At 46.4% G+C, this 25,648-nt stretch overlaps 1 protein-coding gene across 3 annotated transcripts in view; it reads left to right on the top strand.

Annotated features, from left to right (window-relative positions):
* The window catches only part of LOC121574858 (voltage-dependent calcium channel subunit alpha-2/delta-2), a 279,464-nt gene that overhangs the window by 114,827 nt on the left and 138,989 nt on the right, over positions 1-25,648 (top strand). For all 3 annotated transcript variants that reach the window (XM_041887497.1, XM_041887496.1, XM_041887498.1), the window contains exon 4: positions 6,160-6,219. In XM_041887497.1, coding sequence (XP_041743431.1) covers positions 6,160-6,219 — 60 coding nt within the window. The remainder of the gene's footprint in view (positions 1-6,159; positions 6,220-25,648) is intronic.

Genomic DNA, 25,648 nt, shown 5'->3' with positions numbered 1-25,648 from the left:
TATATTAATATAGTCTTGAGTTCAGATAAAACAGGTCCAACAGTCTGGCTCTTCTCTGCTGTAAAGAGCCACTAGCCTTGAGTGGAGAAATACTATTTTAAACCAGCTGTGATCCCATTGATCTAGTCATTTAACATGAGTACTTTCCTTTGTTATGACAAGATAATGTTCTATATGCAGAAAGATGGTGTTATACAGTATGTCAAACTCGAATGATGGTACTCTGGTGTATAAAACATGCATTCTACTATAGAAATCTGGTGTTCTACTATAGAAATCTGGTGTTCTGCTAAAACTGGGCCATTCTAGTAAAGACAGATTGTGCTCGACAATAGAAAGCTAGCTGCTACTCATTTTAGAAACACACCAGAATAGAAAGCTGGTGTTGTAGGCAACTGTGCAAAACTGGTGTTCAAGAATTCTAGTATAGAAAGCTGTATATGGAAATCTGGTGTTCTACTATAGAAATCTGGTGTTCTGCTATAGGAATCTAGTGTTCTACTATAGAGATTTGGAGTTCTACTATAGAAATATGGTGTTCTGCTATAGAAACCTGGTGTTCTGCTATAGAAATCTGATGTTCTGCTATAGAATGAAGAGAGACAGACAGCCTGCATGCTTAGCGATGAGGAGCGGGGAAATGCAAGAGGAAGTTATATAATTTCCATTGTGGAGGGAGGGGGAAGATTAGCGGGAAACAAAGACAGGGATTATCTCTGCACAGGGCTATAATAGCACTACGCACACAGCATCTGCAGAACGGGCCTGCCACAGGCCTCTTTGGACCACAGAACAGAGACCGGGTCTCCCACCCACACCCGCAGGGTCTTTCTCCCATCCACGCACTTCCTCACTCCGAGCCAGCTCAGAAGAACTACAATGCCCAGCTGCCTATGGGAGAGCAACCAGGGACCTGCGATTTAGGGTCATTATTTCTCCACATTATGGACCTTCATATTGTTGTGTCTCTCTGAGGAGAGAACAGTATGGTCATGTTATCACTGTCCTCTCAGCATGGGAATCAGAACTTCACATTGTATGTCTCTCATTATAGGGCTTAGTCTAATTAGGAGAACATACATGACAATATGTCAATACGTGAGGTCCACGTCAATGCTGTGTTCCCACTTGCATTCATTTCAAGGGTGTACAGTACAATGATGCATTCATGGACCCTTTATGTACAGTACATGAAGGGTCCATGAATGCATCATTGTACTGTACACAATATACTTCTCTGTTCTTCTCAGAGAGTAATCAATTATTGATTTATTGATTGACGGTATTTTTTAAATAAAGTCACTTCATGTGGCTGGAAATAGTCTAGTGGTTAGATTGGGACGATCATACGAGTTAGAGGATTGATAAAACCCTGCTGATAGGTATAAAGTAAGACAGATGGAGAGAAATGGACAGGTTATGTACAGTACATGATGGAGGACAAAGCAGGAGGAAGAGATAAAATAATGGGGGGAGACTGAGAGAGGGAGAAAGAGTTAGTCTGCGGAGATGTTTTCTGGAGCCGAAAGTCCTTCCATCTGTTGGTGTGGTGGTGGTGGGACTCAGGGACTTCTATGATTGGCCCTAATCCCAGCCCAGTGTCAGAAGAGAGACAGACAGAATGGACTCTCTCTGCAGACTGACTACTCTCACTCTGACAGGCTCAACTGGCTGGCTGATGAGGAGAACCACTGGGCCGGTCAGACTGGAGCTACTCCCCCTACTGGACACAGGGTGATAGGACACAGGCAGAATACTGCTGACCAACTGGTAGATTTAGCCTTATGTGAAGGAAGCGAATGAATGCTCAGTTGGTCACTGGTAAGGTTGATAGGCAGGAAGTCAAAGCAGACTTGTTTTTGGGGCTTTACTAACTGCAGATGACACTCTGGGGATGCTATCAAACCGCGTTTAGCAGTCATGCACAGTGTTGAGGGCCCTATGTCATTGCAGCCTACTGTATGTCACACAGACACAGTGTTGAGAGGTCAATAAACAGGTGTTTTTGAGTGCCTCAATACACTGACACCGCAATCACACTTACACAGCGTAAACACAGTGAGTGGCCTGTTAGTGTTGTTTTTCGAGTGCCCTCGAGATCAACCCAGACAACAATGTGTTGTGCTGAGTGCCCTTATTGTCACACAGGCCGGCTGAGTGGCTGGGTGGAGGTCTGGACTGGAGAACTCTAACTCACTGCAGCAATCAGACAGGTGGCTGGGTGGGCCAGGCGTTATGGTGTGGTGTGTCGTTTAGTGGGCTCAACGCAGCATGACATGGCTGGACCATGGTGTGCTGTCATTCCTCAAAAAATAACATGACTTTGAGTGATTAAACCGCTCTGGAACAGAGCAAACAGAACAGTTATGAATATTAAAGATACTAATCGCCTCACACTGTGCTTTTCATTATGGCTTTTTTTAAGTTCCACAAGTTTACAAGTGAGAGAGAGACAGAGAGACAGAGAGAGAGAGAGAGAGAGAGAGAGAGAGAGAGAGAGAGAGAGAGAGAGAGAGAGAGAGAGAGAGAGAGAGAGAGAGAGAGAGAGAGAGAGAGAGAGAGAGAGAGAGAGAGAGAGAGAGAGAGAGAGAGAGAGAGAGAGAGAGAGAGGCTTGCAGTAACATCACAGACAGGGACTGAACAAACAGCTCTGATGATCCATCCAGCAGAATCATGTTAGACCACTTGTACGGTACAGTAATACTGTCAGCTAGTTGATTATATAGTGTGAAGGGTTGGAGACGTATAGCTGCATTAAAGCACACAGTGTATATACTGCTTGACCTTGTCTGTAGCATCACCATCAGTAATATAGATCGTGTCAGAGACATTAAAGCAGACATTGGACTGTGCTGTGTTACAGTAGTTAGACTGTGTCCATGTCTCTGTCTCTGCATTGTGTGGGCCGGCCTGTGCTGTACTGTTCTGATCTCACTACGCTCATCCAGTTGCACTAAGCGGCTTGGCTCCAGCCACCAGCATAGATTATATACCCCCCCGTCTCTCAGTCTGATGAAGAAGACAGATAAACAGATGACTGAGGAAGAAGACAGAGAAACAGATGACTGAGGAAGAAGACAGAGAAACAGATGATTGATGAAGAAGACAGAGAAACAGATGACTGATGAAGAAGACAGAGAAACAGATGACTGATGAAGAAGACAGAGAAACAGATGACTGAGGAAGAAGACATAGAAACAGATGACTGAGGAAGAAGACAGAGAAACAGATGACTGAGGAAGAAGACAGAGAAACAGATGACTGATGAAGAAGACAGAGAAACAGATGACTGAGGAAGAAGACAGAGAAACAAATGACTGAGGAAGAAGACAGAGAAACAGATGACTGAGGAAGAAGAAAGAGAAACAGATGACTGAGGAAGAAGAGAGAGAAACAGATGACTGAGGAAGAAGACAGAGAAACAGATAAAATCAAATCAAATGTTATTTGTCACATACACGTGTTTAGCAGATGTATTAGATTTTTTTTTCTTCTTTTTTTTTTGGGGGTAGATCAGCTTAATATTGCAGATAGATTGTAACTCCCATCAATGTAATTGTCTGCATCACTAGCATATGTTATTGCAGGTGTAGCGAAATGCTTGTAAACTGAGGAAGAAGACAGAGAAACACAATACTGAGGAAGAAGGCAGAGAAACACAATACTGAGGAAGAAGGCAGAGAAACACAATACTGAGGAAGAAGGCAGAGAAACACAATACTGAGGAAGAAGGCAGAGAAACACAATACTGAGGAAGAAGGCAGAGAAACACAATACTGAGGAAGAAGGCAGAGAAACACAATACTGAGGAAGAAGGCAGAGAAACACAATACTGAGGAAGAAGGCAGAGAAACACAATACTGAGGAAGAAGGCAGAGAAACACAATACGGAGGGGGCTACTCAGGAGGAGAGAAATTGAGTTCTCTAAGAGACGAGGGAGAGATTTTTAAGGACAGATTGACTACTGAAGAAAAACGAGAGTCATAAGGATGAACGGATGGACAGATCACAGATCATCAGGAAGGAAGGACAGAGAACGATGGAGGAACCATTCTTCATATGCAGTGTCGTGGACATGGACACTATATTTATATTTCCTCATTCATGATGATTTATGTCCTCTTCTCCTTTTCTATAATGATCGTCTCCTTGAAGAGACGTCACAGTTAGACAGACACGTATTGATAGACTACCACCGTTTGGCATTGATGGTCAGCCAAAGGTGAAAGGTCCCACTTTAGGCAAACAACAACCTGTAAAGGCTTTATATCTTCATAAGCACTACATAGTTGGTTCACAAATCATTTATACGCAAAGTCATACTATACATAAAGGGTGACATGAAAGGTTCTTACTTACATCTGTTATTGTTTTGCCATATGTGGCATATAGAGCTAACCCTTCAGCAATATGTTCAATTCTCAGGCCAATTCAGAGCAGTGTAGAATCTGGAGATAATTGTTTAGCCAGCAGCATACTCCACTGTTGATTCCTAATTGAAAACTGTTGTGCTGGATTACGAACACTCAAGAGTGCCCTTTAGCTAGGTTGACCCCTCCTTTGTATGCACAACGCCACACTGTCACACAACTGATGAAGTTTCCTTTAATGAACTTTGTGGCGATCATTTCATTAGGCTAATTAGCTCTGCTGTATGTGTCTATGTTTCAGTGGTTCACCATCTCATTAGTAGTGACTGAATAAAATCTAAATTTCATTGTTTCTTAATTGAATCCACATTCAGGTGATTAAGACCCGTTTGATCCTAGCATTCAGCTATTGTTTCACTAACGAGGTTAGTGATATCATAAATGGACGCCTAGCTGTGAGTGGGAGGGTCTTATTGATGGGGGGGTGGACCTTCAGACAGAAATAGGACACTTCTCTCTCTAACGAGAGTTTATGACTTTCCTGTCTTTTAGGAGAGAAAATAATGTGCTTGGGGAATATAGTCCCTTTGATGTTGTACCAGATATGAAAGTCCACTTAGTGGAAGTCTAAATAGGGTTTGTCATTTTCAAGCCCATGGACACTGTGGCTGGCTGGCTGGCTGGCTGGCTGGCTGACTGGCTGGCTGGCTGCCTGCCTGACTAGCTGACTGGCTGGCTGACTGGGTGACTTGGTGACTGGCTGGCTGGCTGAGTGGCTGGCTGACTAGCTGGGTGACTGACTGGCTGGTTGGGTGGGTGGGTGGGTGACTGGCTGGCTGACTGACTGACTGGCTGGGTGGGTGGGTGGGTGGGTGGGTGACTGGCTGGCTGACTGACTGACTGACTGGCTGGCTGGGTGACTGGCTGGCTGACTGACTGGCTGGGTGACTGGGTGACTGGCTGACTGTCTGGCTGGCTGATATGTGACGCAAACCAGATATTTCCCTAGGGGGTTGAAGTGGGAGCAAAGAGGAAACCTAGATATAGTACTAAGGCATGGTACCATGCAGACACACAGGGAAGAGACTGTCTCTCTAGAGACTCACTCTATTTTACCATTGGGCGACTTGATACTGTGTGTCGCCCATAAGCCTCTACATGTAGACAGTAATACTCCGTGTTATAATCCCTGTGCAATTAATTATGTCAGACCTATAGTATAACTATTAATAGTTAGGAACCCAAATACTAAAAATATGCCAGTAAAGCAAGCAACATTGCACTGAACCCCTTTAGCCACAAGAAGGCATTTGACAGAAATTCCTTGTCCTTTTGGTTTGTAAAATATTATTAAACATATTCATGTTATTCAATGGCACTCACCTTCTCCACTCCAAATGTTAACTGTATTACCCCTTGGAATAACAGGGTTGTAATCACGGTTTATTTTTACATTTGCAACACACTATAGCTAGTCTAAATATGTCTGGCACCATTTTGCTACAGTACATGGTCTGAAATTGTAGTCATTTAGCTTGCGCCTTACAGAAATTAAATTCCCCTGACAGTTAGGAGAGTGTGTAAGCCCATTGAGGAGCATGCTGAGCTTGGCACCAGCCATTGCCTCTAGAATTATACAGTCTATGAGCAGCAGTTAATTCACTCAGTGTTTTCCCTAGACAACAGGTTGGCACACACTCTGACACACTGAACCAGCGGCGCCTTTGACCCTGACCTCTGTATTGACCTTTGACCTTGACCTCTGCTTCATGTGTGTTTCCTGTATAGAGGCTGGCCAGGGAGGCGGAGCAGCTGCAGACAGATTTTCCCTGGCTGGACAGTATCAAGGTAAAGTTAAAATCTACCTCTCACTCTTTCTATTCTCTCTTTTTTTTTTTCTCTCTCTCTCTCTCTCTCTCTCTCTCTCTCTCTCTCTCTCTCTCTCTCTCTCTCTCTCTCTCTCTCTCTCTCTTTCAATCTTTCTTTTTCTTTCTTTCTTTCTTTCTTTCTTTCTTTCTTTCTTTCTTTCTTTCTTTCTTTCTTTCTTTCTTTCTTTTGCTCTCTCTCTCTCTCTCTCTCTCTCTCTCTCTCTCTCTCTTTCTTTCTTTCGCTCTGTCTCTTTATCTCTCTCTCTCTTTCAATCTTTCTTTCTCTCTCTCTCTCTCTCTCTCTCTCTCTCTCTCTCTCTCTCTCTCTCTCTCGCTCTCTCTCTCTCTTTCTCCTTCTCTCTCACGCTCTCTTTCTTTCTCTCTCTCTCTCTTTCTCTATCGCTCGCTCTCTCTTTCTTTCTTTCTTTCTTTCTTTTTTCTTTCTTTCTCTTTCTTTCTTTCTTTCTTTCTTTCTTTCTTTCTTTCTTTCTTTCTTTCTTTCTTTCTTTCTTTCTCTCTCTCTCTTTCTGTCTCTCTCTCGCTCTCGCTCTCTCTCGCTCTCTTTCTTTCTTTCTTTCTTTCTTTCTTTCTTTCTTTCTTTCTTTCTTTCTTTTGCTCTCTCTCTTTCTTTATTTCGCTCTCTCGCTCTCTCGATCTCTCTCTCTCTCTTTCTCTCTCTCTCTCGCTCTCTCTTTCTTTCTTTCCTTCTTTCGCACTCTCTCTTTCTCTATCTCTCTCTTTCTTTATTTCTCTCTCTCTCTTTCTCTCTCTCGTTCTCTCTCTCACACCATTTCATCCATATGTCTACCCATCTCACTATCTCTCTTCCTCTATCTCTTTTCTATTTGTATTTTGTTGTCTTTTAAATGTCAATGCTATCAGTATTACAGACACATGTACACACTCATGTTTTGTGTGTGTTTGAGCATTAAATAATGTACAACAGCCTTTTTCTACATAATGGTCAATCTGTGTTGTGCCTGTATTTTTTAAATTTTATTTAACCTTTATTTAACCAGGTAAGCCAGTTGAGAACAAGTTCTCATTTACAACTGCGACCTGGCCAAGATAAAGCAAAGCAGTGCGATAAAAACAACAACACAGAGTTACATATGGGATAAACAAAAACGTACAGTCAATAACACAATAAAAAAATAGAAAATCTATATACAGTGTGTGCAAATGTAGTAAGTTATGGAGGTAAGGCAATAAATAGGCTATAGTGCAAAATAATTACAATTAGTATTAAACACTGGAATGATAGATGTGCAAGAGATTATGTGCAAATAGAGATACTGGGGTGCAAATGAGCAAAATAAATAACAATATGGGGATGAGGTAGTTGGGTGGGCTAATTTCAGATGGGCTGTGTACAGGTGCAGTGATCGGTAAGTGTAGTCCCCTGTAGCTCAGTTGGTAGAGCATGGCGCTAGCAACGCCAGGGTTGTGGGTTCGTTTCGCACGGGGGGCCAGTATGAAAATGTATGCACTCACTAACTGTAAGTCGCTCTGGATAAGAACGTCTGCTAAATGACTAAAATGTAAAATGTGCTCTGACAACTGATGCTTAAAGTTAGTGAGGGAGATAAGAGTCTCCAGCTTCAGAGATATTTGCAGTTCGTTCCAGTCATTGGCAGCAGATATCTGGAAGGAATGGCGGCCAAAGGAGGTGTTGGCTTTGGGGATGACCAGTGAGATATACCTGCTGGAGCGCATACTACGGGTTGGTGTTGCTATGGTGACCAATGAGCTAAGATAAGGCGGGGATTTGCCTAGCAGTGATTTATAGATGGCCTGGAGCCAGTGGGTTTGGCGACAAATATGTAGTGAGGACCAGCCAACAAGAGCGTACAGATCACAGTGATAGGTAGTATATGGGGCTTTGGTGACAAAACGGATGGCACTGTGATAGACTACATCCAATTTGCTGAGTAGAGTGTTGGAGGCTATTTTGTAAATGACATCGCCGAAGTCAAGGATCGGTAGGATAGTCAGTTTTACGAGGGCATGTTTGGCAGCATGAGTGAAGGAGGCTTTGTTGCGAAATAGGAAGGCGATTCTGGATTTAACTTTGGATTGGAGATGCTTAATGTGAGTCTGGAAGATATGTCCACATACTCTAGGTCAGACCCGTCGAGAGTAGAGATTCTAGTCGGGTGGGCGGGTGCCAGCAGCGTTCGATTGAAGAGCATGCATTTAGTTTTACTTGAGTTTAAGAGCAGTTGGAGGCTACGGAAGGAGTGTTGTATGGCATTGAAGCTCGTTTGGAGGTTTGTTAACACAGTGTCCAATGAAGGGCCAGATGTATACAAAATGGTGTCGTCTGCGTAGAGGTGGATCTGAGAATCACCAGCAGCAAGAGCGACATAATTGATATACACATTTCCCAACACCTGACCTTTCAAACAGCAGAACACCACTCTCTGCTAATGTCTACATCTCAGAATTGTCAGTATTACTTGGCTTATGTTGTGTGTGGGTTTGGTGCATGTGTGTGTGTGTGTCTGTTTGTGTGTGTGTTTGGTGCATGTGTGTGTGTGTGTGTCTGTTTGTGTGTGTGCTCCACACAGATGCCCTGCAAATACACACACACACTCAATCTCACACCCGGCACCAGATACATACACACACACACTCCCCACTGTTGTATCCTCTGTCTCCAAGGAGACGAGCTTGCTGTCATGGTACACTTCCCACAAATTGATTTTTAACCCTGTGCCTCCCGGGGGATATTTGAGAATAGGCTTTAACTGATTTTAAACAAATTATTATGATCCCTACTTTCCAGCAAAGTCCATTTTTACTCACGGTCGCTTACACTCTGAAGCCGAAGTCTGGGGGTGGCAGTGCCGGCACCTCTCTCCACCCGCTGTTCCCACCGACCCAGGTTGGTTCTGTCTGTCAGTGCATCTGTCCCCTTTGCTCAGGGCCAGGCAGGACTGATGCCTTCCTCTCTGTCTGCCTGTGGCCAGCTGGTCAGCTTTAATGCGTCTCAATCGGATGTGTACCCATGCAGGTAGTTGCGTTTGGGTCACAGTGGCCTCACACAGCACACCTGCTCATAGGTAACTGCATCCAATATGGCTTCACTGTCTCTTCAAGTGGAAAAGCCAGCTCTCTCCCTTTCACCCTGACTTCCCCTCTGCCTCTCTCTCTCTCTCTTTCCCTCCCTCCCTCCCTCCCTCCCTCCCTCCCTCCCTCTATCGCTCTACCTCATCCCTCTCTCTCTCTCCTTCTGTCTGACCCTCACCCCTTCCCCTACCTCCACCTTTTTTTCTTATCTGTCCATGTCTTTAATCAGCCATGAAAACAGTTCGAAAATATCATATTGTTGCAAATACTGTAAATGAATCTTAATGATGCTATTCCATTAATAATGTATTGGAGCTGATTTCATTTGCATTTATAATTAGACCAGGTAATGAATCTTGGCAGGGGCGACTGGGAAACCATAAAAAAATAAAAACTGTTGGGAGGGGGGAGAGGGGGAGGGAGAGGAGGGTGGGGAGAGGCAGTTATGCCTCGTTCCCTGTGAGAAGAATTTATTTGTTTGTAGATTTGGTGTGCTTTTCTAATTTCCTTTTGGGTGAACACTCGGCTGAGTGACACTGTAATTAGATTAGGGCGGCATGCTCTTTTGGAACAGCGCAGAGCATCTTAAACTAACGGGTGGAGCAAGCTGTCAGACTCCGAGAGAAAGGTATTTATGTAAGAGACAGGAGAATTAGTGTGTTTGTCTATGTGTATGGGAGTGTTTGTGTGTGTGTGTGTGTGTGTGTGTGTGCTTGTGTGTGTGTTAACGCTCTGCTCCCTACCTGGCCTGGCCCATCTGCTATGTTCAATAACATTGGTGACATTATATGACTCAATGACACGGCTGTTCCCTCTTCCTCCGGACTGTTGCTGTTGCATCTGTTACCGTAACGATAGACCACGCTTCCCTTCTCTTCCTATTGTATCTATAGCGATGGTGCCTGGGTTGGTAATATGATCACCCTGATGGTCCGAAATTTTGAACGTTGGACTGTTGGTCGTCGTAACACCTGTTGTGATGGCCGTTCAGGGTTTAAAATACATTGGAATTAAATGGTGTGTGAAATAGACAGTAAAGTGTTTGATTGCTCCTGATTTCTCAAGGTCATAGGCCTAACCTATCCCAGCTCTGTCAGGGTCTCTTCCCAGACCATTCATTTTATTGTATTGTCTCTGGATGCAATCTCTTGGGTCTGCTTTTTAGTAGTAGGGCCCCAGGGCCAATGACTACAAGAACCAGCCCCTAAATCATTTCACATTACAGTCATATATATATATATATATATATATATATATATATCCCTTATTTTACCATTTAAGTTGACTGAGAACACATTCTCGTTTACAGCAACAACCTGGGAAATTGTTACAGGGGATAGGATGGGGATAAATGAGCCAATTAGAAGCTGTGGATGATTAGGTGGCTACAATGGCCAGATTGGACACCAGGGTTAACACCCCTACGCTTACAATAAGTGCCATGGGATCTTTAGTGACCATAGAGAGACAGGACACTAATTTAACATCCCATTCAAAAGACAGCACTACACATTGGGGACCAGAAGAAAGAGTGCCTCATACTGGCCCTCCAACACCACTTCCAGCAGCATCTGGTCTCCCATCCAGGGACCAACCAGGACCAACCCTGCTTAGCTTCAGAGGTAAGCCAGCAGTGGGATGCAGGGTGGTATGCTTAAATTATACACAATGATAAAACTGCACATTGGAGGGCAGAGAGATGAATGGAAGGGGGTGTAACGATCCCGGCTGTCTGAGTCGGGTCCTGTCTGGTGACTAGTGTTCCTGTTCGTAATCTCCAGTTTCCCGAGGGTTCGGGAACGCTCCGGGGAGCGCTCTTGTTTTCCGCACCTGCATCCCATCAGCAATCTGCACACCTGGTCCTGATCATCACCCTTCTTAGGCTCTGGCCCAACATCCAGTTCCTGCCGGATCGTTAGCTATGAACAGTATGTTTGTCAGCGTGTCAGCCTCTGAGCCATTAGTTAGTTTTGTTGTTTTGCACCTTGTTACTTGCTGTGTACTGACCTCCGTTTTTGTTCTGTCTGCAGTCTCTCACCCGGAACCTTCACCCAACCTCTGCCTGATGGTCGGCGGCTGCCGAGCCAGTACCGGACCAACCACTGCACCCTCAACAACCCATCCACGCCACCCGCTCTGTTCCCTGGATTATTCAGCCTCACTCGGAATCTACTAAATAAACACTCACCTTTCTCTCACGTACCTTGTCCTTGTCTGCTTCTGGGTTCTGGCATAGTAAACCGTGACAGAACGATCCGGCCAGTAATGAACCCAGCGGACCTGGACTCCGTTCGCCATGCTATTACCCAGCAGGAGAAGATGTTGGGCCATCATAGCACGGTACTACAGGAGATCGCGTTGTCAGTTCGGAACCTTTCTACCGGTCTGACGGAGGTCCAGAACCAACGTAAGTGTCCGGTGGAGGATCCACTACCGGTTTCACCCATCTCGCCTGCCGCTTCTGAAGCTGTGTCCATCCGTGAGCCCAAGGTTCCGACGCGGATAAATATGAGGGGGGAGCTGGGAAGATGCCGTTCCTTCCTTATGCAGTGTGGATTAGTGTTCGATCTACAGCCCTACTCTTATGCCACAGACAAGGCTAGGATAGCCTTTGTGATTGAGTTGCTGCGTGGTCGAGCACTGGAGTGGGCTTCAGCCGTTTGGGAACGACAGGATCCCTGCATGGCTTCATACCAGGGGTTCACGGCCGAGATGAGGAAGCTCTTCGACCATTCCGTCCGAGGGAGGGACGCAGCTAGCGCCTGTTTTCGCTTCGCCAAGGAACTGCAGCGTGGCCGACTTCGTGATCGAGTTCAAGACGTTGGCTGTGGAGAGTGGGTGGAACGAGGAGTCGCTGCAAGCGGCCTTTTACCAGGGTCTGTCGGAGCAGCTCAAGGATGAGTTGATCTCCTATCCGAGCCTAGTGACCTGGACAGCTTGGTAGCCTTGTCTATTCGGGTGGATAATCGAGTCCGAGAGCGAAGGAGGGAGAAGCAATGGGGTCCGTCCAATCGATCAGCTTCTCAGTTCCCAGTCGGGTCGGGTGGTGGACCAGAACACGTCGATCATTCTCCACCACAATGGATTAGTGGAGAGGTCCTCTCTCCCGATTCTGAACCCATGCAAGTGGGGCGGCACGGGTTAACCAAGGAGGAGCGTCAACATAGACGTAAGACCAACTGCTGCCTCTACTGTGGTAGCTCGGGACATTACATCTCCACTTGTTCCCGGCGGTCGTCAAACTGCCCGGCTCGCTAAAGTTGGGAGGACTTTTAGCGAGCCAGTTTCAACCTCTCAGTACCTCTGTCAGACCCCGCTTTCCCGGCTACCCTTGTGAACAGGAATCAGAGCTTAGCGCTTAACGCTTTTATCGATTCAGGTGCCGATGGAAGCTTTCTTGATGCCGAGTTGGTGGAACAGCTGGGGCTTTCCAAGGAGCAATTGCCGGAAGCCATTGAAGCGACCACTCTGAACGGCAGTAGTCTGGCACGTATCACGATGAGGACTGAACCGGTTAAGATGCGGTTGTCGGGGAATCATTCTGAGATGATTTCATTCTTCATTCTGCCGTCTTCCCATGTTCCTCTGGTCCTTGGATACCCCTGGCTGAAGGAACACAATCCCACGTTCGATTGGGTGACGGGCAAGGTAACGAGTTGGAGCCTTGATTGTCATGCTAACTGTCTCAAGACTGCCTGCCCCCATTCGGTTCCCAGTCAGGTGATTGAGGCTAAACCCCCAGATTTGTCCCTGGTTCCCGAGACATATCACGATTTGGGGGAAGTTTTCAGTAAGCAGAAGGCTCTGTCACTCCCTCCCCACCGACCATATGATTGTGCCATCAACCTGGTCCCTGGAGCTGTCTACCCCAAGGGGAAGGTTATACAGTATCTCCCGACCTGAACGTGAGGCGTTGGAGACCTACATCAAGGAGTCCCTAGCTGCTGGTCTCGTTCGTCCTCGTCATCACCCCTGGGGGCAGGATTCTTCTTTGTGGGTAAGAAGGATGGCTCTCTTCGACCGTGTATTGATTATCGGGGGTTGAATGACATCACGGTCAAGAACAAGTATCCCCTGCCCTTGATGAGTTCTGCCTTCGACTCCTTACAGGGTGCTACGGTGTTCACCAAGCTAGACCTACGCAATGCGTATCACCTGGTCCGGATCAGAGAGGGGGACGAGTGGTTGACGGGTTTCAATACACCGATGGGTCACTTCGAGTATCAGGTGATGCCGTTTGGACTGACCAATGCTCCAGCGGTATTCCAGAGTATGGTGAACGACGTCCCTGAGAGATATGATCGGTCTCTTTGTGTTTGTTTACCTGGATGACATTCTGATCTTCTCGAAGGAACCTTCCGACCACGTCCAGCATGTCCGGCAGGTTCTGCAGCGATTGTTGGAGAATCGCCTGTTCGTGAAGGCCGAGAAGTGCGAGTTTCACGCCCACACGACATCCTTTCTCGGGTACATCATCTCCAGGGGAGAGATTAGGATGGACCAGGAGAAGGTTAGAGCGGTTCTGGAATGGGCCCAGCCCGGTACGAGATTGCAGCTCCAGAGATTTTTTGGGGTTTGCGAATTTCTACCGCAGATTCATCCGGGATTACAGCCGTGTGGCCGCTCCGTTAACTGCCTTGACTTCCAGTATCAGGACCTTCAAGTGGAATCCGGAGGCGGATCGAGCGTTTCTGGATTTGAAGAGGCGATTCACCAACGCACCGATTCTCTCTCAACCGGACACGGCCCGTCAGTTCGTCGTTGAAGTGGACGCGTCTGATGTGGGAGTTGGCGCCATCCTGTCGCAGCGATGCTCCACGGACAGTAAACTCCATCCCTGCGCCTACTACTCTCGTCGCCTTTCGCCTGCGGAGAGGAATTACGATGTGGGTAACCGGGAGCTTCTCGCGGTGAAACTTGCCTTGGAGGAGTGGCGCCACTGGTTGGAGGGGGCGGAGCAACCGTTTATTGTCTGGACTGACCACAAGAATCTTGCTTACGTGCAATCGGCTAAACGTCTCAACTCCCCGTCAGGCCAGGTGGGCGTTGTTTTTCGGACGATTCAAGTTTGCCCTGACGTTTCGACCTGGATCTAAGAACGGCAAGGCGGACGCCTTGTCCCGGATGTTCTCCAAGACGGAGGAGAGTGGGTCCAAGACCGAGACAATCCTCCCCCGGAACTGCGTCGTGGGAGCAGTTATGTGGAAGATTGAGGAGGAGGTGCTGGCGGCCCTTCGGACTCAGCCCGGTCCCGGTAACGGTCCACCCGGTCGGTTGTTTGTGCCTGAGTCGGTTCGTCCTGCTGTCCTCAAATGGTCCCACGCCAGCAAGATGGCTTGTCACCCTGGCGTGGCTCGGACAATGGCGTTTCTTCGCAGACGTTTTTGGTGGCCTGCCATGGCCGAGGATACTCGGGGGTTTTGTTGCTGCCTGTCCAGTGTGTGCGCAGAATAAGAGTACCAATCGGTCCAGCTCTGGACTACTTCACCCCCTTCCTATTCCCCGCGACCATGGTCGCATCTGGCCCTGGACTTCGTCACTGGGTTGCCCGCTTCTGAGGGGAACACGGTCGTTCTGACTATCGTGGACAGATTCAGCAAGTTCGCCCACTTTGTGCCTATTGCCAAGCTTCCCTCTGCCTCGGAGACGTCCGAGATCCTGGTTAGGGAGGTTTTCAGGGTCCACGGTTTGCCCAGTGATATCGTTTCCGACCGTGGCCCTCAGTTTACCTCTGCTGTCTGGAAGTCCTTCTGTTTGGCCATTGGAGCTACAGTCAGTCTCACATCTGGTTTTCACCCCCAATCCAATGGTCAGGCGGAGAGAGCCAACCAGAAGATGGAATCCACGCTACGCTGTCTGGTCTCTTCCAACCCCACCTCCTGGGTCTCTCAGTTGCCTTGGGTTGAGTATGCCCACAATACTCTTCCTACATCTGCCACTGGGATGTCTCCCTTCCAGTGCCTGTATGGCTACCAACCTCCCCTGTTTCCTTCTCAGGAGAAGGAGCTCTCAGTGCCTTCTGTTCAGGCCCATATTCGTCGTTGCCACCGGACCTGGCATCGGGCCAGAAAGGCACTCCTTAGAGTTTCGGACCGGTATCAGCTCCAGGCGATCGTCGCCGGATCCCCGCTCCCACCTATACCATCGGAGATAGGGTTTGGTTGGCCACACGGGATCTTCCGTTACGGACTGAGTCTAGGAAGTTGTTACCGAAGTTCATTGGTCCGTTTGTGGTGGAGAGGGTGATCAATCCAGTGGCAGTTCGACTCAAACTACCGAGGACGCTCAGAGTCCATCCCACCTTTCATGTCTCCTGCCTCAAGCCTGTCTTCCTCAGTCCTCTGTTGCCTCCTCCGCCTCCTCCTCCTCCTCCTCGAATGATCGGAGGTGGTCCTGCCTACACGGTGCGTCGCATCATGGATTCCAGACGGCGGGGCCGGGGTTTCCAGTATCTCGTGGACTGGGAGGGGTATGGCCCTGAAGAGAGGAGTTGGATTCCGCGGCGACAGGTCCTAGATGCGGACCTCATCAGTGACTTCTACCGCCTCCATCCTGGCGCTCCGGGAGTCCGCCCGGTGGCGTCGGTCGGAGGGGGGTACTGTAACGATCCCGGCTGTCTGAGTCGGGTCCTGTCTGGTGACTAGTGTTCCTGTTCGTAATCTCCAGTTTCCCGAGGGTTCGGGAACGCTCCGGGGAGCGCTCTTGTTTTCCGCACCTGCATCCCATCAGCAATCTGCACACCTGGTCCTGATCATCACCCTTCTTAGGCTCTGGCCCAACATCCAGTTCCTGCCGGATCGTTAGCTATGAACAGTATGTTTGTCAGCGTGTCAGCCTCTGAGCCATTAGTTAGTTTTGTTGTTTTGCACCTTGTTACTTGCTGTGTACTGACCTCCGTTTTTGTTCTGTCTGCAGTCTCTCACCCGGAACCTTCACCCAACCTCTGCCTGATGGTCGGCGGCTGCCGAGCCAGTACCGGACCAACCACTGCACCCTCAACAACCCATCCACGCCACCCGCTCTGTTCCCTGGATTATTCAGCCTCACTCGGAATCTACTAAATAAACACTCACCTTTCTCTCTACGTACCTTGTCCTTGTCTGCTTCTGGGTTCTGGCATAGTAAACCGTGACAGGGGGAGCTAGGAATGTAACGCGATGGCCATAGTGCGCCTCATAAAAGCATTTCCTGGTTGTAAATGTCATTTCAGGCAATCCACTACATGGGGGAGTAGATCCGGAATGACTTATTAAAGGCAATATTGTTGACCATTCATGCCATTGAATAACATATAAGATATTTTATAGCATTTTTACAACTGGTAGATAAAATATTGCCATGCCTACAAAGCGCTCTTTGTAGAATAACTCCAGTATCCCTGCTGCTTGCCAGCTCCTAATATTTTTTACAAGATCAGATTTAAAATCGTAACTCTGATTATTTTCTCTTTCATGAGATACAGACAGTTGTTTGCATCATCTCTTGTTTTGTTACTTTATTATTATTAATTGTTTTGGTTTTAAAATATATTTATTTCATATTCAATACCACCATCAGTAATGCAACGATGCAACTGAGCACTTACTTGTCAATCACAGGCATAAAGTACAGTAGTTTACCTGTTACAGTTTTTCTCCATTGGTTTGGCTCATTTCTTGAAACAGAAATTACATTCTCAAAACTACATGGACAAACCTCCAAACCACTTGGCAATTGTTCACAACAGAATTGAATTTCTCATTCATTTCATCAAATTGCAAATGTCTAAGTACATGTCTCAATGTCTCAGTACATCTTTGCAAATGATTAAGTACAGGTAGCCTACATTTAGCACAATTTCCAAGTGAATAGATCTTGTTGATCTAAACTGATTGTTGATTCTCAGTCTAATGGTTGTTCGCTCCAAAACGTGTCAGCGTCATTTCATTGTATAAGTCATCACATGCACAATAGTCTGTTCAATTGTCAAAATTAGTCAAGAACATAATACCATGAATACCATATATGAATCCCTTGGAACATTTGATAAATTTATTACAGCAATTGACAGTCAGGTGAAACTAGAACTTGACTAACGAAGGAGGAGTTTCACACATCTCAGATGACCAATCAAACAGTATGTTTAGTTACCTGACAGGTGCTGTCCATGACTGTGAATGCTGCCAAACATGTATGTAAAGAGCTTGACCATGCAGGACCAGTACAATTTCTGAACATGGAGGCACCTGGCCAAGTAAATGAACAAGGGCAACTGCCTGCTCGAGGAAGAGGAAGAAGAAGAAGAGGAGGAGGAGGAGTAAGGGTGCGTGGTGGTGGAATAGGGGGAAGAGGCCGAGGAGCACGAAGACACCATGCTGTCCCGGATGAAATTCGGGCCACAATTATAGACCATGTCATCAACCATGGCCTCACAATGGCGGAGGCAGGTCGCCGAGTGCAGCCTAATGTGCCTCGCTCAACAGTCTCCTCCATCATCCAAACCTTTCGCAGGGAAAACAGGTATGTAGTCAGTCAATGATGGAATTATATGTTGTATAGGACAGGACACTGTGCATAGAGCAAGAAATATATTTATTTACATATTTACCTATTCATTTAGTGTGTGTGTGTGATAGGCCTACAGTAATATCTTACCTCAATGGGATGTTATGATACTAAAAATGACAAGAAAAACATTGGAGAAAATAAACTATGGAATAGTTTATTTTCTACAGTATTGATGATACAGTTTACAGTAGTATTCCAGTCACTGTGCAGTGATGCATTAGAATTGTGGTAAAGTTACTGTAAGTAAAACAACAATACAATTACATAGGTAACTCATTCTGTAAGGAATACATAAGGTATACATTACGAATGGAGTGTTGTCCTTTGACTTCTATATCTAGGATTGGACGACAACCTTGCACAGGTGGCAGAGGAAAACTTCTCAATGAACAACAAGAACAAGAGATCTGTAACATGGTGATGGCAAATAATGCCATCACATTGAGACAGATCCGCGCTGCAATCCTACAAGACAATGCCATATTCCAAAATGTCAACTCTATAAGCATCTCCACAATAGACCGGATATTGAAGAAGCATCAGATGACAATGAAGCAAATTTACAGGGTACCATTTGAGAGGAACTCTGATAGAGTGAAAGAGCTGCGGTACCAGTATGTACATGTAAGTCAGTTACTGGTTGTCCATCATTATAACATTTTTACAATTAAGCAGTGGTTCCCAAACTTTTTTGGCTTCAGTACCCACTTTACCTGATTTGTGTATCCAGGTAATCCAGGTATGGAAGTATTTGATTTATCTGACTTCAACATTTCGCCTAAAAACTGCAGCTTACTGTATGATGCAATTATCATTATAATCCTTATTTTGAAGAATATAACATACAATAAGAAAAGGGGTCAAAGAGCTGCAATTAGTGCCTCCCATGTAAATCTATCTAATACTGTGGGTTTTACTGTAACATTTCAGTAAGTCTAGTCATTGATGATTTCCCCCCTCCCCTTTCTGTCAAATACCCCCTGTAGTACCTCTGCATAGGGGGTACATGTACCCCAGGTTTGGAACCACTGGAGTAGTGGCCAGTAGTATATTGAACTTGTGGAGAACATAGAACATTCCTATGTAATTGTCTGTAACTGTAGTGTATGACTCTTCTGTATGACTGATTTGATGTTTTCTTTTTTTACGCTATTGTAGAGAATAATGGCATTGGAAGGAAACGAGACCCATCACATCCTCGTGTTTGTGGATGAAGCTGGCTTCAACCTGGCCAAGGGCCGAAGACGTGGCCGTAATATTATTGGCCACCGGGCCATGGTGGATGTCCCAGGCCAGCGAGGGGGCAATATAACTATGTGTGCTGCCATATCGGAGAATGGTGTGGCCACTCACATCCCCAGTCTTGGCCCATACAATACACAGAAGCTCCTCATCTTCTTGGACCGCCTTCATGTTGATTTGATCCCTGAAAATGAGAGCGGTCTCGTAGGGCCTCACCTACCACAATATGTCATTGTATGGGACAATGTGAATTTCCACCGTGGCCCGCTCATCAGGGCCTGGTTCACTACTCATCCAAGGATGGTCATGGTGTTCCTACCACCTTACTCTCCTTTCCTCAATCCTATTGAGGAGTATTTCTCCGCTTGGAGGTGGAGAGTGTATGAGCATCGGGCTCAAGATCAGAGGTCCCTGCTCCATGCAATGGACGCTGCGTGTGAGGATATTACAGGAGATCAGTGTAGGGGATGGTTGCGACATGCACGCCGTTTCTTCCCTCGTTGCATCGTAAGGGAGAATATACGCTGTGATGTGGACGAGAATCTGTGGCCAGACAGACAGCAGCGTGTGGATGGCCAGGAGGGTGAGGACAGCGACCAGTGAAGAACTGTTAGTTGTGAAACTCCAGCTTTATTTACAGCACTGTAGGCTGCATATAATTTTCATTGTTTTTTGTTTGTGTGTTTATATTACAGTATATTATGCTGTATACATTTTCTTTTTACTCTGATGTATGGAAGTTACTTTATGTGTGTGAATGATAATGGTTACAATTTCCTTGGCAGTATGAGTGCAATGTGTGATGTCAAACCTTGGAGGCTACTCTTACCCTAAAATCCTATTTATTTTTTTCAGTTTTATACACAATTGTATTCTGTTAGCTAGACAAAAAACAGTACAGTAACCATTGTCAATGAAGGACTGGGCTAAGACTGAAAGGTGGACATGAGGGATATTTCAATGGTCCTCTGCCATAGTGACAAAACATCTAAACATTTTGACTTGCAGTGCTTACACAATGCCAAAGGGACGAAGCATTTTGGGGGCACTGACTGTTTAAATGAGAAGGAAATTTAGTTTTGACACATGCGTGAACTGTTTTGGGAGAGGTATGAGCTTTTGCAGGTGAACCATGGTGTTGTGCCGAACCATCCACGTTATTTTGGCTAAAGCACCAAGAGTGTTGAGAACGTCCGGTCTGTTTCAAGAAATGAGCCAAAGCAATTGAGAAGGATCTTTGCCATTTTCGTGGCACTGACTCCTTATATGGGAAAGGAATTTAGTTTTGAAGCATGAGTGAACAGTTTTAGGAGAGATATGAGCTTTTGCAAGTGAGCTATAGTGTTGTGCTGAACTGTAAGACTGTTTTGCCAAATGATCTTAGAGTTTTGAGAATGTAATTTCTGTTTCAAGAAATGAGCCAAACCAATGGAGAAAAACTGTAATACCACTATTAATATCAAAACCAGTGGCAGTACTTACTCAGCTGTATGATAATATAAATGTATCTACAAGGCCTGGTCCTAGACACATGACACATGACATCGTGAGCTTTGTCGTGGGTTGTCAATCTGATGTGTAAGACACAGGGACATGGTGGAAAGAGACTGGGAGAAAGAAGGAGAGAGGGAAGGAAGATATGCACTTTCCATCAGAATGTGAGGTGGCAGCTGCTGTACGTTTGAAATGCATTAGCGCTAATAGCTATGTCATTAAGGGAGAGAGAGAGAGGCACTCTACTGATGAGTTACTATGGAGAAACAGGGGGAGAGGGGTGAGGGATGGAGAGACTCGGTGAGAGAGGGAGAGAGAGAAGGTGAGGGCGTGTGGAAGCAAGGGAGAAGGTTTGACAGAGAAAGAGAGAAAAGGAGGAGAGTCACTGAGAGAAGGAGATAGACACTGAGGGAAGGAGATAGACACTGAGGGGAGGAGATAGACACTGAGGGAAGGAGATAGACACTGAGGGAAGGAGATAGACACTGAGGGAAGGAGATAGACACTGAGGGAAGGAGATAGACACTGAGGGAAGGAGATAGACACTGAGGGAAGGAGATATACACTGAGGGAAGGAGATAGACACTGAGGGAAGGAGATAGACACTGAGAGTCATCACCCTCTAATAAACCATGCCTTTCATCATGGGCCAAGAAAGTGTGTGACTAAGGGTGTGTGTGTGTGTGTGTGTTTGTGTGTGTGTGCATGCGCGTGTGTGTGTTTATTGTGTGTGCGCGCATGTGTGTATTGTGTGTGTGTGTGTGTGGTTTATGCGTCTCACAGGGTTATACTGAATAAAGAAACCTGTTCCTCAGTATTCGTAGCATATGCTTTTCTGATTGTATGTGATTGTTTTGTTATCTCAAAGCTCTCACATTTTAGATAAACAGGATTACAAAAATCATTCCTTTCACTGATTAGGTGACAGTGACATGATCCAGCCACATTAGTAGAGTTCCATCAGTGAGCCTGACCCCTAGTGGCGGGGGTAAGAGTTGACACTCCGATTTGTTGCACTGACCATGCCAACCCTCCTTATAACGCGTCTATTTGAGATAATTGGCCCTTCAGAGGAAATTATGGAAAATTATTGTGGCAGGCGGATGGCTCTATCAGCCCGGCCCTCGGAGCAGAGCGATGCGGGCGGCTCCATTAACCACAGAATACATTAGTCTTATGAGGGCCATCTTCAAGGGACCACAATCAGGTGAAATAGACGGACACCAAAGGTCGCCTCACTGGGCTTCTGTTTCATCTCTTATTTCCCCCACATTTTCTTTATTGTTCTTCTTTTCTGTCTTAGTTTTATTTTATTTTTTATTTATTTTATTCTTTATTTTACTCCTATGTTCATCTCTGGACAGACTGGGAGAGACAGGAATTTAACTGTCTGTGCAATATATAAACTCAGCAAAAAAAGAAACGTCCCTTTTTCAGGACCCTGTCTTTCAAAGATAATTAGTACAAATACAAATAACATCACAGATCTTCATTGTAAAGGGTTTAAACACTATTTCCCATGGTTGTTCAATGAACCATAAACAATTAATGAACATGCACCTGTGGAACGGTCGTTAAGACACTAACAGCTTACAGACGGTAGACAATTAAGATCACAGTTATGAAAACTTAGGACACTAAAGAGACCTTTCTACTGACTCTGAAAAACACCAAAAGAAAGATGCCCAGTGTCCCTGCTTATCTGCGTGAACGTGCCTTAGGCATGTTGCAGGGAGGCATGAGGACTGCAGATGTGGCCAGGGCAATAAACTGCAATGTCCGTACTGTGAGACGCCTAAGACAGCGCTACAGGGAGACAGGACGGACAGCTGATCGTCCTCGCAGTGGCAGACCACGTGTAACAACACCTGCACAGGATCGGTACATCCGAACATCACACCTGCGGGACAGGCTGGGAGAGGCTGGACTGAGGGCTTGTAGTCCTGTTGTAAGGCAGGTCCTCACCAGACATCACCGGCAACAACGTTGCCTATGGGCACAAACCCACCGTCGCTGGACCAGACAGGACTGGCAAAAAGTGCTCTTCGCTGACGAGTCGCGGTTTTGTCTCACCAGGGGTGATAGTCGGATGTGCGTTTATCGTCGAAGGAATGAGCGTTACACCGAGGCCTGTACTCTGGAGCGGGATCGATTTGGAGGTGGAGGGTCCGTCATGGTTTGGGGCGGTGTGTCACAGCATCATCGGACTGAGCTTGTTGTCATTGCAGGCAATCTCAACGCTGTGCGTTACAGGGAAGACATCCTCCTCCCTCATGTGGTACCCTTCCTGCAGGCAGGCTCATCCTGACATGACCCTCCAGCATGACAATGCCACCAGCCATACTGCTCGTTTTGTGCGTGATTTCCTGTAAGACAGGAATGTCAGTGTTCTGCCATGGCCAGCGAAGAGCCCGGATATCAATCCCATTGAGCACGTCTGGAACCTGTTGGATCGGAGGGTCAGGGCTAGGGCCATTCCCCCCCAGGAATGTCAGGGAACTTGCAGGTACCTTGGTGGAAGAGTGGAGTAACATCTCACAGCAAGAACTGGCAAATCTCGTGCAGTCCATGAGGAGGAGATGCGCTGCAGTACTTAATGCAGCTGGTGGCCACACCAGATACTGGCTGTTACTTTTTTTGACCCCCCTTTTGTTCAGGGACATATTATTCAATTTCTGTTAGTCACATGTCTTGTCACGACTTCCGCCGAGGCTGCCACCCCTCCTTGTTCGGGCAGGTTTTGGCGTTCGTCGTCATCGGCTTATTAGCTGCTGCCGATCCATTTATCATCACTCCACTAGTCTTGTCTAATTAATCACACACACCTGGTCCTTATCAACATCTAGTCATTGCATAAGTGTTCCCTCTGCTTCCTTGTCTGTGTGGGTGATTGTTTGTAGTGGCTGTGTGTAGCTCGGTTGAGCTACCCTTACCTTGTTGTTACCCAACGCTTAGGTTACCCTTGTCTATACATAATGCCCTGAATCTATTCTACAATGCCCGGAAATCTGCCCCTTTTTTTCTTTGTACCCAACGCACTAGAAGACCAGTTCTTAAAGCCTTTAGACGTATCCTTATTCTACTCCTCCTCTGTTCCTCAGGTGATGTAGAGGTTAACCCAGGCCCTGTAGCCCCAGTATCACTCCTACTCCCCAGGTGGTATCATTTGTTGACTTCTGTAACCGTAAAAGCCTTGGTTTCTTGCACGTTAACATCCGAAGCCTCCTCCCTAAGTTTGAGTTATTCACTGCGTTAGCACACTCCACCAACCCTGATGTTCTAGCAGTGTCTGAATCCTGGCATAGGAAGGCCACCAAAAATGCAGAAATGTCCATCCCCAACTACAACATTTTCCATCTCGATAGAACTGCCAAAGGGGGCAGAGTTGCAATCTACTGTAGAGATAGCCTGCAGAGCTCTATCATACTATCCAGGTCTGTGCCCAAACAGTTTGAGCTTCTAAAAATCCACCTTTCCAGAAATAAGTCTCTCACTGTTGCCGCTTGCTACAGACCCCCCTCAGCCCCGAGTTGTGCCCTGGACACCATATGTGAACTGATTGCCCCCCATCAATCCTCAGAGTTTGTACTGCTTGGTGACCAAAACTGGGATATGCTTAACACCCCGGCCAACCTACAATCTAAAATAGATGCCCTCAATCTCACACAAATTATCAACAAACCTACCAGGTACAACCCAAAATCTGTAAACATGGGCACCCTCATAGATATCATCCTGACAAATTTACCCTCTAAATACACCTCCGCTGTCTTCAACCAGGATCTCAGCGATCACTGCTTCATTGCCTGCGTCCGTAATGGGTCCGCGGTCAAATGACCACCCCTCATCACTGTCAAACTTTCCCTAAAACACTTTAGCGAGCAGGCCTTTCTAATTGACCTGGCCCGGGTATCCTGGATGGATATTGACCTCATTCCGTCAGTAGAGGATGCCTGGTTGTTCTTTAAAAGGGCTTTCCTCTCAATCTTAAATAAGCATGCCCCATTCAAAAAATTCAGAACTAAGAACAGATATAGCCCCTGGTTCTCCTCAGACTTGACTGCCCTTGACCAGCACAAAAACATCCTGTGGCGTACTGCATTAGCATCGAACAGCCCCCTTGATATGAAACTTTTCAGGGAAGTCAGGAACCAATATACACAATCAGTTAGGAAAGCAAAGGTTAGCTTTTTCAAACAGAAATTTGCATCCTGTAGCACTAACTCCAAATAGTTTTGGGACACTGTAAAGTCCATGGAGAAGAAGAGCACCTCCTCCCAACTGCCCACTGCACTGAGGCTAGAAAACACTGTCACCACCGATAAATCTACAATAATCGAGAATTTCAACAAGTATTTTACTATGGCTGGCCATGCTTTCCACCTGGCTACCACTACCCCGGCCACCAGCTCTGTACCCTCCGCTGCAACTTGCCCATCCCCCCCCGCTTCTCCTTTACACAAATTCAGACAGCTGATGTTCTGAAAGAGCTGAAAAATCTGGACCCCTACAAATCAGCTGGGCTAGACAATCTGGACCCTTTCTTTCTAAAATTAGCCGCCGAAATTGTCGCAACCCCTATTACTAGCCTGTTCAACCTCTCTTTCGTAACGTCTGAGATCCCCAGAGATTGGAAAGCTGCCGCGGTCATACCCCTCTTCAAAGGGGGTGACACTCTAGATCCAAACTGTTACAGACCTATATCCATCCTGCCCTGCCTTTCGAAAGTTTTTGAAATTCAAGTTAACAAACAGATCACCGACCATTTCGAATCCCACCGTACCTTCTCTGCTATGCAATCCGGTTTCCGAGCTGGTCATGGGTGCTCCTCAGCCACGCTCAAGGTCCTAAACAATATTATAACCGCAATCGATAAAAGACAGTACTGCGCAGCTGTCTTCATCGACCTGGCCAAGGCTTTCGACTCTGTCAACCACCACATTCTTATTGGCAGACGAAATAGCCTTGGTTTCTCAAATGACTGCCTCGCCTGGTTCACCAACTACTTCTCAGATAGAGTTCAATGTGTCAAATCAGAGGGCCTGTTGTCTGGA

The sequence above is a fragment of the Coregonus clupeaformis genome, chromosome 10 (genome assembly GCF_020615455.1).
Source record: "Coregonus clupeaformis isolate EN_2021a chromosome 10, ASM2061545v1, whole genome shotgun sequence".
Taxonomy (NCBI): domain Eukaryota; kingdom Metazoa; phylum Chordata; class Actinopteri; order Salmoniformes; family Salmonidae; genus Coregonus; species Coregonus clupeaformis.
Note: the sequence above shows the minus strand (reverse complement) of the source record. Positions and strands in the feature narration are given on the sequence as shown.